Source organism: Alosa alosa, chromosome 19, assembly GCF_017589495.1.
Source record: "Alosa alosa isolate M-15738 ecotype Scorff River chromosome 19, AALO_Geno_1.1, whole genome shotgun sequence".
Classification (NCBI taxonomy): domain Eukaryota; kingdom Metazoa; phylum Chordata; class Actinopteri; order Clupeiformes; family Clupeidae; genus Alosa; species Alosa alosa.
Genome location: NC_063207.1, coordinates 7,401,217 through 7,421,216, shown reverse-complemented (window position 1 = coordinate 7,421,216; position 20,000 = coordinate 7,401,217). Strand labels below are relative to the sequence as shown.

General features: G+C 45.5%; 1 protein-coding gene across 10 annotated transcripts in view; it reads left to right on the top strand.

Moving 5' to 3' along the window:
* The window catches only part of esrrga (estrogen-related receptor gamma a), a 218,073-nt gene that overhangs the window by 124,535 nt on the left and 73,538 nt on the right, over positions 1 to 20,000 (top strand). For 7 of the 10 annotated variants that reach the window (XM_048228028.1, XM_048228030.1, XM_048228024.1 and 4 more), the window contains exon 2: positions 6,331 to 6,459. The exons of the other annotated variants lie outside the window; for them this stretch is intronic. In XM_048228028.1, the coding sequence (XP_048083985.1) occupies positions 6,332 to 6,459 (128 nt within the window). In that variant the 5' untranslated portion in view covers position 6,331. The remainder of the gene's footprint in view (positions 1 to 6,330; positions 6,460 to 20,000) is intronic. 10 annotated transcript variants of the gene reach the window in all.

The window sequence follows — 20,000 nt, the reverse complement described above, 5'->3', positions numbered from 1 at the left end:
CACACGGGCACACGTGCGCGCCACGCGTCAGAGCTGTTGTCAGGTCACACTCGGCCGCTTCCTATTCGCATTTGAGCAGATCATCTGCCTCCTCGGCACGCAAACCCAAAGAGCCTGCCTCGAGCTAACACACACACACACACACACACGCACACACTAGCACATACCAGCTCCACAGTAATAGTGTTCAATCAATTGAGGGTTCTGATAAAAGAAAAAAGAAAACACAAAATAAAAAAAGAATGACAGTGATTTAGGGTAAAAAAAATTACCTTTGAATTTAATTGGTCTTTGAATTGTTTAATTTTCTGTGATTTTGCTGTATTAACAATTTTATATTTGTTACTACAATTTGTTAAACGATACTCCAGAGAAATTTTGGATTCCTCCATACATTCATGTTCAAATTATAGATAATAATAATAATTTAAAAAAAAACTTTGTGAAAATTTTGATACAAAGTCTCTGTCATTGAGTGACTTTAGATAAGTATTTTAGGTTTAGTCTTTGTATTTTCCAGACAGTTTTGATTTGAGGATTCATACAAATCAGCTTTAGCGCTGTAATAATTCAGATACACCTGAACCACGGAACATTTTGTTTTGCCCGCTCAATCCCACGAGCGTGTCCGTCCGTCCCGCTGCCCAATCGACAAATGTGCGTCCACTATCAAAGTGCATCACAGACGGAGCAGACACACAACCCCACACCTGACCTGCTTATTAAAAAAAACGACAAAAACTAAAATAGTCGGCTGAAACAGGAAGGGGCGGAGTGTGTGTGCGGCACAGCAGCAGGGTGTGTAAGAAGCGCGTAACCACAGCGACGATCCCAGCGACGCACGGCATTAGTATCAAGTGGGCGGCCTCATGGTTACCTTTCCTCTTATCTCTCCCGACCCCCCTCTTCACACACACACACACACACACACACACACACACACACACACACACACACACACACACACACACACACACATACACACATACACACACACACCCCGCCGAGCCCGATTGAAGCGGTGCATTCCTGTAGAAGGCGCTCATGCCGGGCCTGTCACTTGCGCGTGTGCGATGTCATATTAAAGACGACAGTCCATCTGCTGCATGGCCGGCACCCGGCCTGCCTCCCCCTGCCTGCTGGACTCATCAGCACGCACACACACACACACACACACACACACACACACACAGAGCACTGATAGAACAATAATAATGCAAACATACTCTCTCTCTTAGGCACACACACACACACACACACACACACACACACACACACACACACCTCCTCTCCCCTTTCTCTGCAGTGCATTTGCATTGAAAGGGATTTGTTTTGTGCTCATTGTAATCGCTCTTGCACTTAGACACTCACAGTTCCATTGTTTTGACATGTTGTGTCTGGGTAAATGATTACGTATTCTAAACTACGGGTTAATGCACGCTGTGCTTGTCTATGTGTGAGTTTGAGAGAGAGTGTATGTGTGTGCGTGTGTCCATACACCTTTGTGTGTATCTGATCTTTATTTGTGTGTTCAGCCTTGTGTGTGTGTGTATATATGCAAGTGTGTGTGCATTCCTTTGCACGCACCTTTCAGGTGTGCATCTGTGTGTTTGTGTGTGTGTGTTTATCAGGTCACCTCTTATGCGATAGCTCCGGTGAGTTGAGCAGGATAATTAGTAGGGCAGCCGGTGTGTGTGGCGGTACATGGCGGTGTGCGCGCACGCGCGCGTGTGTGTGTGTGTGTGTGGTCAGCTGAGCGTTTGGACAGGCCGTGTCCGGAGCCAGTCAGGCTGTGTTAGCTGTCTGGTGCGGCGTGTCGTGGCGTCGTCCTGTTCGGCCTCCTTCCTCCGTCAGGAAGAATGGCACCTGTCTAATCAATCACACCGCCTCGACTCGCAGATGGAATAGCAACACTCCAGTGAACCGGCCGGCCGGCATGCACACACACACACACACACACATACACACACACACACACACACACACTCTTGCACAAGCCCATACCATATGACACCCACAAATGCATATACAAATTGACATACACAGAGACACACAGAGACACTCATATACATAGACAGCTCTCTCTCTCTCTCTCTCTCTCTCTCCCCCTCTCTCTCCCTCTCTGGGCTTAATTCAGCTCATTGTCCTGGCTGCTAATCCTTGTCCAAGCGCCGGCTGTGCTTAGTACCGGTGACAGGAGTGTGAAATGGGCTCAGGTAGAGCTCGCTTGTTAGCTCCCCCAGCCCAGCCTCCACGGCCCTGTTTGCCTTTACAACAGCCCTTTGATATTATCTCCTCTATTTAAGCCCACTGGAGTTTTGAAGTCTTAAAGCGTAGGGTTTAATTCTTAAAAAAAAAATTTTAATTGTTATTATTGATGGATTTCATTTATTTTATTGATCTCAGGTTTTAGTTTAGGTTGGAGTTCAGGTTTAGTTCTTTTTAAAATTAAAATGTAACGATTAGCAGTTTGAATTATTGTGATTTTTTGAAAATGTACTTGTTAGTAATATTTTAGTGGATGCATCGCAAATCCATTTATTGTGTTGCCTTCTTTGGTTTATTTTGTTTTGTTGTTGTTGTTTTGTTGTTTGTTGTAAAGGAGTTTAGTGACATCCGAGTGAGGTTTGAGTTTATTACCGTTGCACTTTGTCCAAGTCCGGTCTCTCCTTTTTAGATCTTCTTCCTGCCCCTCCCCCTGCTTCACTTTTATCACCGAGTTTGGTTTCCTCTCTCTCTCTCTCCCTCCCTCTCTCTCTCTATCTCACCCTCTCTCTCTCTCTCACCATCTCTCTCTCTCTCTCTTTCTTTCTCTCTCTCTCTCTCACCATCTCTCTCTCTCTCTCTCTCTCTCTTTGTAAGGCTTTTAATGGGAAGCTCTGAGAAAGGTGCTGATTTTGCTGACAGGCCGACTCCGATAAAATGTTTTTGTTGTATAGCATGCGCACGGCCTCTCCAGCAGCAGCAGCAGCAGTCCAAGGGAGAGAAGCCCTGGGTAGATGCGTCTGTTTCTGTCACTTAGATTGTGGCTCAGAAAGGCGGCTGTTGTTTTAGGTGCACCAAAGGGAACACGTGAGATAAAAAATGAAATATTTTTAGCTGATGAACCTCTGATCTATTGTCCGTCTGAAATTTTCACAAAGTGTCGTATTTCCATGAAGAGTGAGGTGGCTGTGTTGTGTTTCCCGCTAAACTAAGAGAGGGTCTCAGTTGTATGTATGTATGAAAAATCCAAGAGAGAGCGTGAACAGCGTGTATGTTTTTATGTTGTTGTGTTTGTGTGTGTTTGTATGTGTGTTTGTGTATGTGTATATATGCATCTGTCATGTGCCTGCGAATGTGCACGTATTCTTGTGTCCTTTCTTGCATTTTGTTGCACCATAGAAAATTACAATCCAAATTCTATGTATGTGTGTGTTGAATGTGCAGTGTATATAATAATAACTGTTATATTATCGATACTATATCTATATCTATTTATGTAAAAAGCCTATACTGTTAGACTATTCATACTTTATTCTACTCTTCAGTGACTGTTAACATTGGCTTTTGATGTTATTTTTCCTGTTGTTTATGAATAACTTCAGAAGAAAATTTAAATACCATTTCAGTATGTTTCCAATGTGATCCTATATATGTGTGTGCATTGAGGGTAAGAGAGTAGGATCCTTAGACTCAGCTACGGCTGTAGCCAAACTGGTCGCGTCTGCGAAGCCTATCGATTCTCCTGCTCACTCGACCAGAACTAAAGCGAACACATTACGTGTTAGGCCCTTTTTTCCACTAAACCCTGACAGCGGACCTTAGTCTAAACACGCCCCGGTGCTGCGCAGTGTGTCCCCCACAAACACAACTCCCTGCGCCCTGCCCGCATCACTGTTTGTGGGATAAACACACTTCCCACACACACACACACACACACACACACACACACACACACATACACACACACACATACACACACACACACGCATACACACACGCACACACACACACACACACACACACACACTTAACTTAGCTGCCCACATCTCCTAGTTTTTATAACCCCAACAGAAAAAAAAGTGCCAGACTGTGATGCACAACAAATAGTTAGACACCCACATGCTCACACACACACACACATACACACAACTTTAGGACAAAAATAGAACAGCAAGCAAAATAAAATGTATTTTTGTTTTCATGTTTTTTTCATTATATTTCTATGTAATTGTAATTATATTTTTATGATTGCCCAGCCAATCAATTAACATTAAGTAGCCTGTATGTGGGGAAACACTACCAAATGTCTGAATATAATTCCGTGAAACATAACAACCAAAAGTACACTTGGCCTAGAAACCTGATTTACATTCGCATTTACATTTATTTACAAAATACCCCCATTAGTCGAGGAGATGTAAGAGGGTGGCATATGTATACTGCATCTATGTATATTGAATCTGTCCCTATCAAATAAACTCTAATAAATAAATAAATAAATAAATAAATGGCCCTTCGGACGTCGCCCCTTCGATCTGCAGGGAGAGACGACAGCAGAGGGATAGGCAGGTCCTTGGAGCGGGAGCGCCGAGCAGGCAGGCAGAGACAGACAGGTCCTTGGAGCGGGAGCGCCGAGCAGGCAGGCAGAGACGGACAGGTCCTTGGAGCGGGAGAGCAGGAGAGACAGAAATGAAGAGGGACGTTCGGGGCGCAGGCGCGGCGCGGGCACGGCACGGGGCTGTATTAGTGCAGTGATTAGCTTCATTAGCGGCCGCGCGGCTGGAGCTGGAGGTGCCGTAGCTAATGGCACTGAACGTGTCCGCTCAGATGGAACCAAAAGGCAGAATTAGGGAGACTCCTCTCTTCATTACAGACAGTAGGAGATGGGTGTGTTTGCCTGTGTGTGTGTGAGTGTAGGTGAGTTTGTATGTCTGTGTGTGTGTGTGTGTGTATGTGAGAGAGAGTGAGTGACAGAACGTGTGTGTGTGTGTGTGTGTGTGTGTGTGTGTGTGTGAGAGAGAGAGAGAGAGTGAGTGACAGAACGTGTGTGTGTGTGTGTGTGTGTGTGTGCGAGACCTGTACACTGTCCCACAAGGACCCTGTGCAACTCAGGCTCCCAAATTAGCCGCCGCCGTCCCTCAGCCCAGCGGTGACAGCCTCAGGACTCGTTTTTCCCTGATTCTCCTTTTCGATTTCCCTGTGCTGTAACTAAAACCTAACAATTATCAATGCTCTGATTTCCTCCTGATTTGCCCCTCTCTCTTCTCTTCTGAGCTGAAAGGCCTGGCAGTTGCCTGGGGTTGTTTTGCATTGTTGTTCTTTGCCTCCTCATGTAATTTGCCTATGTTTTGTTGCGGGCGGTTTGATGTCCATGGCCCATGCCTAATGGTTATTTCCATCTGATTTCCGCCAGCTAACCAGCTAACTCGTTGTTTTTAGCCATTTTGTAGTGCTGTCACCAAGATAGTACCGTTTTCTTATTTATTATTAGTCTTAACCTGTCTGACCGTCATAGTTAATCTTAAAATTTTTATTTTTATTTTTTTTTAACTCCAATGTTAGTGTGTATCAGGCCTTGAGCAGATCTTCCCTTGGATATCACAGACCCCCCCCCCCACACACACACACCGTTCCTGGAACCAGCCCAACCCAACCCTGAAGACTACTTTAACTTCACCAATTAAACTTCCTGAATTGAACAGCCCCCACTCTGCAGCAGTAATGTTCAACTTTATTTCAGATTCCCGCTCCTCTCTTGTTCGCCACTTTCTCCCCTGTTATATTCATTCTCATGATCCTCCATTTGCCTTATGTGACCTCCTCTCTCAGCAGGTAGTAAAACACCACAGTCCCACGGCCACAGAACGAGTGTGTGTGTGTGTGTGTGTGTGTGTGTGTGTGTGTGCGCGTGTGAAAGAAAGAAAGAGAGAGAGAGAAAGACGGAGAGGGAAAGACAGAGGCCGAAATGCTTTCATCTCCTCCTGCTTAAACCCCAAATCTGCCCAGGAAGGGTAGGGCAATGAGGCAGTGCATTAAAAATGTCAAGTCGGCTTTCAATTAACGCCCCGCCCTAACAAAGGCTCCGTTAATGTCCCCCACAGTCCTCTCCGTCAGACTGGGCCGTTAAATGTCTCCGTAAAAAAAAAAAAAAAAAACGAAAGAGAAGAGCGGGTTAAAAAAAAAAGACAAAAAGAATAAAAAAAGAAAGAAAGAAAGAAAGAAAGAAAGAAAGGTGAAATGTCCCTCTGTGTAACGTCACTTGTCTGTCAATTCCACCTGGCATGGGTCTGGCCATCCTCTCTGATCCACCTTTTATGCCTCTCTTGCTCTTCCCCTTTGTTGTAGAATGAATTTATCAAAGGCACAAGTTAATAGCGAAGATAAGTACGGCAAATGCGCAGCGTGGAGAATGCCCCAACATTACGACCTCGAGGCCAGTCACGTGCGCGACGCGCATGCTCTGTATAACCAAAGGTAAGGCAAGGAGAAATAAAACCATCAAAAGCCAATACATACATACTGGTAGAAACCTTTTTTTCTGTCATCTGTGTTTCAGTAAATGTGTGTTCGTGTAGGGGTGTGTGTGTGTGTGTGTGTGTGTGTGTATTTCACCACTTAAGTGTGTGTCTGCTTAGCCAATGAATGCACTTCATGTGTAAAGCAGTAGACCCATAATAATAACATTATTGGTGCATGACTTTCTTATCTCTTGTTCCGGACATGGTGTGTGTGTGTGTGTGTGTGTGTGTGTGTGTGTGTGTGTGTCAGTATTGGTGCAGTGCTGTTTAGTCACATACACATTTGTGTGCATTTGCTATTATAATTCTCTTTTTATTTCTATTTATGTGATGGTCTGCTGTCACTCCTGTCATCCTCTGTGCATGTTGTGTGTTGTGAAGTCTAACAGACTATGATGGTGTTCGCGATGATAACAGTCTTGTGCGTGGTGTTCAGTGGTGTGGGTGTCGGGTGTGTTTCTCTTTGCAAAGAAAATTAAGGGGTGTGGGAAGTGTGTGTGTGTGGGGGGGGGGAGCTGTGTGTGTTTTGAATTTGTCTTTCTACTACTCTCATATGTATTCTTTTGAAATGGCATGGGCAGTGTGTGTGTGTAGTGTGTGTGTTTTGTTTGGTGCTGGTGGGAAGCTAATGTAGCTGGATGACAGCAGAGGGGTGAAGGGAGAGTAGAGAGAGAGAGAGAGCGAGGGATACAGAGCGAGAGGGAGGAAGAGAGAGAGCTGGCTGCCATCTGTCTCACCTGCTGCATGGAGGTGTCCATCTGCTTTGCTCCAGGACGCCGTAGAGACTCCAGCAGCCTCCGTCGACTCTACCGGCTCCACGGCCAGAGGACGCCAGTAGCAGCCGCTCAGGCAGAGGCAGCAGCCTGCACACATTACTCAAGCTGCCTGCACACACACACACACACACACACGCACACACACTATATACACCAAACACACTATATACAGATTATAAAAATACATGATTGCATACATACAGTACATACATACACACTCACATACACACACTATACATATACACACGCACAAACACTGAAACACAGGAATCATAGATAGATAGATAGATAGATAGATAGATAGATAGATAGATAGATAGATAGATAGATAGATAGATAGATAGATGGTGTAGAAAACACCAGAGCATGTGTGTGTGCATGCGTGTGTGTGTGTGTGTGTGTATGAGTTGAGTGGAGGTTTATGGCTATGGGGGGGTTGTGGGAGGTGATGGTGCCTTGCCCCCCCAGATGCACAGGAATGCGTTAAATGCTTGAAGGATTCCGATTAGCATATAAATTTAGATGTATGAAGATCATTGCACCGACCACGAGTCAGTGAGTTTTATCTAGATTTAGTGGAGGCTGATTTGCGTATAAAATACAGCCAGATGTGACCAGTTAAGAGTCTTTGCTGAGGCCTCTTCCCCTCTCTCTCTCTCTCTCTTTGTCCCCCTCTCTCTCTATCCCTCTCTTTCTATCCCTCTCTCCCTCTCTCTCTCTCTCTCTGAGTCCTTATCCCGTCTAAAATGGCTTTGTTTGATTAATGTAATTTGTTTGAGGTCACATATATTATCCGCGTGGGGATCACTGAGGGAGTCGTTAGGAAGGTCAATGGGAAGCCGCCGTGTTTGATTTTTTTTTTTACCATCCTCTAATTCACCTTTTTTTTACAGATCATTTCATTTCTCATTGAGCACGTTGGAGATCTTTCAAAATCATAGCCGTGTTTGTCTTTCAGTGGACTGAGCCTTGAGTTTATAAAAAAAAAAAAAAACCTCACACCACACTTTACACTCTCTCAGCAACCATGCTGCTTAATTCTCTTATTATACCTATCAGAATATTCAACATCACAATGTACTAGGTGACTAACTTTTCGGAGACTAACTTTTATACTGTCAGTACACCACTTTAATCTCCTTTCATTTTATAATTTTATTTTTGTTGTTGAGAACCGTAACCGTGTGATCAGTCATCAGATTTAGATATTTGATGTACAGCACAGGCGACACTGGTAATTCGATCACAGAGATCATGTGAGCATCAAACTCGCCGCAGTAGTATTTTAGTTCCTGGGTGGAGGCTTTATCTAATCGTTTGGTGGCGGTTTCCGTGTTGGTTCGGCGAGGCAACTGGCTTACCATTACCCATCGCTGAGCCTACCAACACGGCCGCCCGAGCCCTTTGGCACCCCCATCCGTGAGATTGTAGAGTTTAAGCAAAACCCTTTAAAAAGGAGTGACTGTGCTTCTTTGCTGCACTCAAAGAGTCTTATGTCAATTGGATTTCCGCAGGGTCAGTCTGGGTCAAACCAATTAGACTCGATTCGCAGGCAAAAGTCTTCTGTGGTTTAAGCCAATCAGACTCACGTTACTGGCCACGACTCGGGCCTGTGCTGGGGACCAGGAGAGGTGCCAGCGACCGGAGAGTCACGCCATGGCCAGTGGCGTTACCCAGGGCACCCCACTGAACTCGCCAGCGAGCCGCTTGGCATCCGGTGGCTTGGTGGTGTTGTTGCCGTGGCAAAGTGGAGGGCGATGGAGGCTTAAGGGGGGGAGTTGTGTGTGTGTGTGAGAGTGTGTATGTGTGTGTGTGTGTGCAGTCTTTTTCAGTGCGGTGGGTTTCTCGTTCATTAGCTTTTAGCAAATGCAGCCAGCCTTCTGTGGCCGTTGCAGACGCACTAGAGCCCAGCTTTATTCACTAGACTGAGCAAAGCAGAAATCTTTAAACAAACCATCCAGGATCAATATGGAAAAGGCCAGGTCCCATCGCTGACACACAAATATGGCAGAGCAGAGTCTGTCCCCCACCCCGAGTATGTGTGTGTGTGTGTGTGTGGACTGCTCATGTTTTTGTTTTCTTCATTTTTATTGTGTGTAATTGTATAAATACAGGAACATGGTATTTGTTCTTCTGTAGTGCCATCTACAGCACATTTGAGCTAATGTCCAGCTGTTTATTGTGTCTCAGGGTTGTTTTGTTTTTAAGAAGACGAGGAGCACGTTGTGCACACACACACACACACACACACACACACACACACACACACACACAGTCGCTGCCTCGTCCAGGGCCCAGAATAGTGTCCCCAGCAGCAAGCGTAGCAGTAGCAGTAGCAGTAGCGTGGCTCAACCCTACGTGCTGGCAGTAGGCCTCCGAGCTGCCCCTCGCAGATGAAATATGGGGCAGCAGATGAGACGAGCGGAGAGGAGAGGAGAGGAGAGGGTCAGGGCTAAGCGCGCGCTTTGGCAAGGGAAACATAAATGTCACAAACATATTCCCTCTTTCATACACTGGCCCCTGATGTTGCCACCCAGGAGGTTCCCCCACTAGCAGCAGGCCGCGGGGAGCTTTCAGCACACGCACACACACACACACACACACACACACACGCGCACAGACACACACACACACACACACAGAGGCTTGACATGGCATGGCGTGGGCGCTGGCATCAGTGTGGGCAGTCGGCGCACGCACATGCATGTGTGGCCACGCCAACTCCCAGTCAGACGGCGAGTAGTCACTCGAGCTCCGAGACACGCATTGATTTGAACACACAGAGAGCAGGCACACTAGCACAAAGCATGCGCGCAAAGGGAGACGGACACACACACACACACACACACACACACACACACACACACACACACACACACACACGCACACACACTAGAGGGTTATCAGATCATTAGTCGTGGGCCTCACTTTCCAGTTTGTCTTGGTTTGGCTTAGTTTGGCTCAGACTAATAAACCCTCTTTACCAAAATAGACGGCCACCCGCTCTCAGGATTCACAGTCATGCAAAGCACACACAGAAGTCTTCAGACACGCAGCACACAAACACACACACACACACACACACACAGTCACACTGCTAATAACTCACACCTCAAAGCACCCAGATCCAGACAGGCACCCACATTCACTCTCACACACACACACACACACACCCACCCTCTCTCTATCTCTCTCTCTCTCTCTCTCTCTCTCTCTCTCTCACACACACACACACACACACACACACACACACACACACACACACACACACACACACACACCGACCCAAGCCCCAGGTCAGGGAAAAAAAACTCCATCTGGTCCTGAGCAATTACCCAGCCGATTGCCACTGCACTGATAGATGGTCTGAATCAACTGCTTTAGCTTATTCCTCTCTAGAGGTGATATTTTATTTATATGATAAAATGCTGGGAAAGTGATTAATTTGTCAAGGGAGCAGCTTGTTACTGTAAATTTAGTGAATGTGTAATAAACTAGATTGGCCTAACACAGATGGGTAAATCTTTTCCCCAGCAGCTGAAGTAGTGTGCCATGGAGCCTTATTAGAAAGAGGTGGAGATAATGAAGAAAGAATCCTTTAAAAACCAGGGATTTCCGTACATATCACACACGGCTATGCTTATCATTACAGCACCTGTTGAAATATAGATTTCTACAAATTTGCTTCAGATCCTGTTCCAAAATAAGATACTAACGTTAGATATTGTTAGGAGATCTTCTAAAATTTCATTTTATATATACATCTGTGTTGTGTATTTATGAAACACCTTTAGAGTAGTTCAGAGTTTTTACATAAAACATTTTTTAAAAATAAGGCTATTTTTTATTTTAAATTGATATTTTATTCTAAATAATTTTTCTAAATATTTTTTTTTCATTCCCTATCTCACATTTTTTTAACAATCTCTTTTATATACAATATTAATATAAATGTTACAGGAAAAAATGCAGTTTGTTTGTATTGTACGGAAGAATTACAATATGAAAATTATATTTTTTTGTTTATTATGGTATCATTACCATTTACTGACACATGCTCTGTTATCACCTGCATGGTGTCTGTCGTGTCCCCATAACACATGACAGATGCCCTCTCAGATTCAGTTCAGGGCCTGCTAGTCCAGTTCAGGTCAGTATAAGGATAGTGATTACAGCAATCTGTCCCACTTTGAGCACCTCACATGTTAGCATAACACCACGCTAATGAAAGTTCTTTTAGCATATCACAGAAAGAGAGAGAGAGGGGGGGACGGAAAGAGAGAGGGAGAGAGAGAGGGGGAAGAGAGAGAGAGAGAGAGAGGGGGAATGGGAGGACAGAGTTCTGGTCCCATCTCTGCACAGCCGAGTGGAGGCACGCTGCGAAAGACTGGCAGAGTGGGTATTACAGAGGTAAACCCGATTATGGGCCGAATGTGAATTAGATTTGCTAACAGATGGTGCCGTTGAAAATTTAAGATGCTTTGCGCGGGGAAGGTGGCGGCACGGCTCTCAGCCTCTCCCACCACTGATCGACGCGTATAAATCACAACAATCCCGACTTGACAGCCAATTTCAAGAATCTGATCTGGTTAAAGACATGCCCCCCCTCCTTTCTCCCGTTACACTCTCTGAAAAAACAACCGTCCACCCCCCAACCTTTCTCTCTCTCTCTCTTACTCACACACACACACACACATACACTCAGTCAGACACACACACACACACACACACACACACACATACACTCAGTCAGACACACACACACACACACACACACACACACACACACACATACACTCAGTCAGACACACACACACACACATACACTCAGTCACACACACACACACACACACCTTTTTAGCCCCCACTTTTTTTTTTTCCTGAGCTTGTCATATTTCCTGGAATGAAATCCTCTTTTCCCATCTGTTTAATAAAATGTGTTCTTAATCCACCTGTTTTTTCGCCAGAGGTTGTTTTATTATATTTGCGTGCAATTTCATTTCACGGTGCGCTCCGGTTCACACACACACACACACACACACACACACACACACACACCCCCGTCGCTTAAATCTGCCTGGTCACTCACTCAGCCTTTAACCAGATGAGGGCTCTACACTCTCAGGAAGTCAGCCTGCTGATTTGAGGCATTCTGTTTATTGAAAAACACAGCGTCTTAGTAACACGTTCCAAACACACAAACAACCCCCCCCCCACACACACACACACACACACACACACACACAAACTCCTAGCGAGCATGCTGCTCATAACTGCCCTAATTTTCAGAAGTGGCACACAATAATATGATACTCATAATGGCCAAAGCAAAAATAGAACATACCAAAATAACCTGTTTACACATTATATAAACATTATTTGCAACTATAATTATGAAATTAATCCTAATAGGAAACATATATTTGAAATAGTATTATTTGATAATTGCTGCTATTGACATTGTGAACATATGCAGTAGTTATAATGTAATGTTATAACGATGTAGTAGTATTTTTATATAGAGTGTGATGAATTGTGTGTGTGCACGCATCAACGGCTGGCGTTTTTAAAGGCGTGTGTGTGTGTGTGTGTGTGTGTGTGTGTGTCAGGGGCCCGCGTTGCAGCAGAGAAAGATAACGGGTGGCAGCAGCACACTTATCTGACCAGAAAATGACCTAAATCATCAAGATTCCCATCTGAGAGCCTGCCAGAGGCCGTCAAACTCACACACACTCACACTCACACACACACACACACACACACACACACACACACACACACACACACACACACACACACACACACAGAGCTATGCAGACATGTACACACATTCACTTTCATGCACATGCACACACACTCCTGACAACCTTACCACACACACACACACACACACACACACACACACACACACACACACACACACACACACGCTGGGTGCTTATCGGTGTGGAATCACCCTAGCACAGCAGTGCTGTCCTGTGCAGAGAGGGAGAGAGGTTAGAAGGAAAACCCAGAACAAAACACTACAAAGAGACAGGTCCTCACACACAACACACATTCACACTCTACGATCTCTCTCTCTCACACACACACACACACACACACACACACACACACACACACACACACACGCATACACATAAACACAACTCTACAGCATACAGACTTATACACTTCAGTTTGATCTTAGTGATGACGTGAATGAGTGACATAAATATTGGCAAACTGTAGAGCTTTTATAGAGCACTATTGATAATGAATTGTAATGTACTTCTTTAAATTAAATGTATTTCTTTAAATGAAATCACTGCATAGATTGCATGGGGTACGTTATATGCTTTCATTTGTCATATTCCAACGGGGTTATCATTTACTTTCTAGTTTTCCATCAAATAAATTCAAAAGGTTCAGCTACACCAGTAATCCCAGTTCTCCCAGTAAAGGTCGCTGGTGTTGCCACAGGTCTAGCACCGTGTTGGTGTGTGTGTGTGTGTGTGCGCTTTCCTTCCGTCTCATCCAGACTTTTATGTCTTTGAAAGCGGCTACTGGCCGATGTAACATTTATTGCGTACTCAAGGCTTGGTGTGTGCCTCCGCTGCATGCCTGAGACAGCTTTATGGCCGCGCGGCCCATTGTACAAATGTGTTTTTGCCATTATCGCATTGATTGCATGTAATCAGAGGTGTTATTTTGCAGGCGTTCATCGACAATGAAGTGAATTACTACTTTCCAACCCAGTAATGTTATAACAATTGATCTCTCTCCCACACTGCCGGAAGAGGGTTTAGATTCACTCGTGTTTCTCTCACTCTCGCTCTGTCTTTCTCTCCCTCCCTCTGTCTCTCCCTTCATCTCCTCTCTCCTCCTCTTTCTCTCTCTCTCTCTCTCTCTCACTACTATCTCCTCCTCTCTTTATTCCTCTCTCTCTCTTTCTCTCCTCTGTCTCTGTCGTTTTTCACTCTGAAACAACTGTAATCATCCTCTCCCCAGTTTGTTGGGTGCTCGTACACCTGACTGGGGAGCTCAAGAGAATAGTGGGCTGGAAATATGGCATCCTCTTCTCTCTCTCTCTCTCTCTCTCTCTCGCTCTCTTTTCTTGCAGTATAAAAAAAATGATGAGAAAATGAGAAAATAGTCTCTCATCGTCCTGTACTTTCATCATTTCATCGCGATTTGAAAAAGCAGCATGTTCTTATACACTTTTGGAATAATCCCATTATCTTGGGTGGGGTGAGGGGGGGGGCATTGTAAACACCGCTAGTTATCCACAGCAGGTAAAATGGTGGTTTTTAAACTAAGCCATCCAGAGCATCTATATTTGGTCGTTTGTTTGGTTGATTTCCGAGGCTTGCTGCCCCTCCAGTCATCAAGAGCTTGTTGCCGTGATTGCTGCCTAATGGCCAGGCCTGTCCTCGCCTCTGCTTTCAGCCCTCCTCTCTCTCTTGACATGGACAGACAGAGAGAGAGAGAGAAAGAGAGAGAGAAAGAGAGAGAGAGCATGATAATGAAAAAGAGAGAAAAAGAGAAGTAGTGAGAGATAAAGAAAGAGATAATAAAAAAGAATAAAAATGACAGGGGGAAAGACAGTGAGAGAGAAAACGAGTGAGAGAGGGGAGGGAGAGAAAGAGAGGATTCGAGCAGAGTGCTCAGACCCCTTGTGTGGCTGCACCTTAATGCAATGATTGCATGTTTGGCTCTGTAGTTGTCAGAACAGTGAATCAGTCAAACAGTCAAATGACACCTTGTCATTGCCAAGTGGCTGTGTTTTCCAAAATTGTTTTCCTGTTGATTTGCGATGCCGCGCTTCAGCAAATAAAGAGAGAGAGAGAAAGAGAGAGAGAGGGGGGGGCGAGGACAAGCAGTGCAAACAGCATCAGAGCAGCCTCTGTAATCTCTTTGGTTTCCCCCCCGAGATTTAACCTTTCACAAAGACCAGGTAAACACAAGACGTGCATGTTTCATGTTCAAACAGAAAGAATACTTTTTTGTCCTTTTGTCACATTTTGTTCTGACACCAATGGGGGGAAAAAAAGAAACCTTTTAACTATACATTTGACTATTGATACATTCTCCATCCTCTGGTGAATCCATCTGAATACTTCCAAATTTTAGCAATTATTCTGCATCCCTGAATTATAAGACATGGGCTGCCTCCTCTTTAACAGGATCATTTGTCTCGGCGAATCACTCTCCGAGTCTCCGAGATGTGGCTGACAAAATATATATTGTGATCGTCGAGGCATAAAAAGACTTTTTTTTCTCCCTTTTTTTATCTATCCCTTCTTCCATAGTCCCCCCACCCGTCCGACTGGTAGCTGGTCTCTCTCGTTCACTTATTCTCTCCATCTCTCTCCTCCTCCTCTGTCCTCTCTCCCCCTTTTCCGCTTTTCAGAATATCATCATGGCAGACAGCAAGCCATTAATTTGTCAGCAGCGCGCGTGATTCATGTGTGCAGATTTCAAAGCACCTGCCTTTGGTGTGGCTGACTAATACGATCTCCTCTGTCCATTCTCCCACCCCAGGAAGAAAAACTCAAACTGATCTGAAATGACATTTTAGAAATAAGGCCAAGCCGCTTTACAGCACACTGACTGCGTATGTATGTGTGTCTGTGTGTGTGTGTATGTGTGAGTGAGTGTGTGTGTGCGCACGCGTATCAGCTGTTGTCTGTAATTAATAGGTTGCTAATGCATTGCTCCTATCTGATTGTGGCCATGACTGTTTGATATCAAGGCTTTGGGTGAAGCTTGAAAGCAACGCAAGTAAACTCACTGAAGGTTGTTTAGGAAGCTCAATGGATTATATATATATATATGCATATATATATTTATATATATATATATATATATATATATATATATATGCAACTGCATGTATGTATTTTTCGACTTCTTTTTTTTTGGTTCATATTGTCAACATTGGGCGACATGAATACCCTTTTATGTCTCCCACAAGGAAAGTTATAATGTCTATTCATAAGCATTAACTAAATTCCTCCGCTTTTCACTCTAAAACTCTGCTTTAATGGCACACAGTGGGATTGAGGCTGTCTTGCATGCTGAAAAAAAAAGAGATAAAATCATTACCTCTTAAATAGTCTCCTTGCTGTCGGAAAGGCTTTCTTTTCTTCTAAAATATAGGCTTTAGAATTCCATTCCTCTCTCAGCTAATGTGAATTTTACTGCCTCTACTTCTAGATTCAAGTGCGTCCCGGAATAAAACCCACCATCTGACAATTGAATTTATAGATAGTTGTGAATATTGCAGGCCCGGATTAATAGAGTCATAGAATTTCAAAGACCAGGGAAGAGACAGGGGAAGCCGAGAGAAAGAGAGAGAGAGAGTGAGAGTGAGAGAGAGAGTGAGAGAGAGAGAGGAGATAGGAAGGAGAGCAAGAGAGAAAGTGAGGGAGAGCGAGAGAGAGAGAGAAAGAGAGAGAGAGAGAGAGAGAGGAGATAGGGAGAAGAGCAAGAGAGAAAGTGAGGGAGAGAGAGAGAGAGAGAGAGGAGAGATAGGAAGGAGAGCAAGAGAGAAAGTGAGGGAGAGCGAGAGAGAGAGAGAGGAGATAGGAAGGAGAGCAAGAGAGAAAGTGAGGGAGAGCGAGAGAGAGAGAAGGAACGAGGGAGACGGGAGAGAAAAAAGAGGCGGACACAGAAGCCTAATAACTTTCTGGCGAAGTTATAGAGCGGAATGTCTCCTGTTGAGAAACTTAAGAGGCTCGTTGTAAAGCAGATGAACTGCTCGGGCGCCGGCCTCTTTCTCTTTGTCATTCGCCTCCGTCTCAGACGGATCACTCACTTAGCACGTCCCCCTCGGACAAAAGGCCCCTCACTCTCCCCTTTTCTGAGGCTCCGCACCTGCACACGGAGGGACAAGCGGCCATTCCCCAGTGGACCAGACAGGTTAAAAATATCCCTCCCCGCCCTCTCGAATCTCGACCCTTGTTTATATAAAAATCCCCTGATTGCTCTTGATTCTGGAACCCAGCCCACCCAATCAGCTGCTAACTGGTGCTAGCGCTCCCATTGGTTGACGTAGGCGTTCCATCATTAGATTGCTCCGGGAGGCTTCCTGCCATGGGCTGCATTAGCACCATGGCGTTAGAGTGTTGCATCATGGGGGATGGAAGCGAGGCTTTTTTCCGGGATCGATCGGCTTTTTGGAGCGACGCAGGCTAACAGCTGGTTTGAGTCAGCGCTATTGCAGCTAAAGGGGAACTCACTGGACGCTGGTCAAACGTGCTACTGTTGACAGAAACGCAGGACAGAGGCACCCCGCTGCTGCGTGTGCAGGTCCGAAACACACACCGTGTGTGTCCAGTTTCAGACTCAGATGCCCCCTGATTAGTCAGTTGTCCTGTGTGCCATGGTTAAGTGAATCAGGTTTTAAGGCCTGTGTGTGTGTGTGTGTGTGTGTGTGTGTGTGTGTGTGTGTGTGTGTGTGTGTGTGTGTGTGTGGAGGTCCAGCACTAGTGTCACCTGACCCAGTTCCTCTCCCCATCTGTGCTGTCTCCCCAGTGAGGCCCACATAGGTATTAACTGCCCCTCTACACCAGCACACACACACACACACACACACACACACACACACACACACACACACACACACGGGGTTTAACTGCTCCCCTTCACCAGCTCTCATTGCAGCAGCCTTTAACACCAGCAGCACCTTTCAAAGGGACACGTCTTTCTCTCTCTCTCTCCCTCATCTCTCTCTCTCTCTCTCTCTCTTTCTCTCCCTCATCTCTCTCTCTCTCTCTCTCTCTCTCACTCCTTCTCTTTATGGGACTCTGTAGAATCTGTCTTTTACAAGCTGACGGGGTTTTTAGAGCCCTCGTTTGGAAGCGGGCTTCCTTAATTAAAAAGCCCTTTGTGTGGTCCAGCTCTCCGCCACATTTACCTCCTCCCTGCCTCTGTCTCTTAAGATGGCCTCTCAGCCTGACGGCCGTGTGTGTGTGTGTGTGTGTGTGTGTGTGTGTGTGTGTGTGTGTGTGTGTGTGTTTGAGTGCGTGGTCTTCGCCACGAGACACCATTGTTTCGAACTGTAGTTTTTTTCCCCTTCTTTAATGCAGCTGAATACAGAGACTATTAAGTAGGATTACAGACTGAAGGACCCAGGTGCTACTGTAGGAGGGAGGGAGAGAGAGAGAGGGAGAGAGAGAGAGAGAGAGAGAGAGAGAGTCATTACGCTTCTTCAAGTAGTCTGTATTTGTGGTTGCCGTTGTGGTTGTGTTTATAGTTTGTGGTCAGAAGGTGTGTGTGTGTGTGTTTGTGTTGTGTGTGTGAGTTTTGTGTGTGTGTGTGTGGAGGGTCATTAAAATCACAATAACCATCATCTCAGTGGGCCTAATGTTTAAGAATGGTTCCCTCAGTAATTATTGCTGCACTGAGTGAAGTAGATATCCAAGTGTCTCCAAATTAAACAGGCCTTACCGCCTCAGTGGCCTCCTCTCCCCCAACACACACACACACACACACACACACACACACACCCTCTCCCCCAACACACACACATACACACCCTTTCCCCCAACACACAAACACACACACACACACACACACACACACACACACACCCTCTCCCCAACACACACATACACACCCTTTCCCCCAACACACAAACACACACACACACACACACACACACACACACACACACACACACACGCTTACTGAGTGTAGTAAGAGGCAGTGGGTCTTGAGAAGTGTTGTGGAGGGAGATGTTTAATCCAGTCTGGCTGGCCTTGGAGCGCGTTCTAAGACAGACAAGAGATATCTATTAATTACAGCACTCATTAATAGGCCTGTCTCCTGGGAGAGGGGGATGGGGCAGGCACCAGGAGATGGAGAGAGCGAGGGATAAAGAGAGAAAGACAGAGAGGGAAGGAGGGAGGGAGGGAGGGGGCAGGATGAAAGAGAGATAGGCAGTGAAAGCAAGAGAGAAGGATTGAGAGAGGAAGAGTAAAGAGAGAGAGAGAAGGAGGGAGGGTAAATAGGGTGGCAGTATTGAGTGTGTGTGTGTGTGTGTGTGTGTGTGTGTGTGTGTGTGTGTGTGTGTGTGTGTGTGTGTGTGTGTGTGTTAGTTGGTGGGTAATAATGCAGAGAGTGGAGAGGTTGTGAGGGGGGGGGGGAGGTAACTGCTCTTTTGTTAATCCTGATTGGCCGGTACCTAGTGAGCACCGTCTGTGTGTGTGTGTGTGTGTGTGTGTGTGTGTGTGTGTGTGTGTGTGTGTGTGTGTTGTGTGTGTGTGTGTGTGTGTTTGTGTGTGTTGTTTAGGCCAGTCCTAGCTGTTTGTGTGTGTACAGTATGTGTATGTGTTTGTTGATTGGGCCAGCCCTAGCTTGTGTGTGTGTGTGTGTGTGTGTGTGTGTGTGTGTGTGTGTGTGTGTGTGTATGTGTGAGTATGATGAATCTGAGTGGCACCTCCATGCTGATTACTCTCATGTAGAACAAGTTGGTATTGACTGGAGAATGACTGATGGTTGCAGATCGCCGCTGCCGCCAGCTATCCACACACACACACACACACATACACACACACACACACACACACACACACAGACTCCAGAATAACGTGTTCTCCCAGTTTCTAACCACACACAAACACACACATCTCACGTTGCAAAAATGTCATTGTCTTTGTGGTAGTTCTTGTGATCCTTTTATTTACATGGAGGGCCAGAAAGGGCTCTCTGGTGCAATACATCATGGATTATTTAA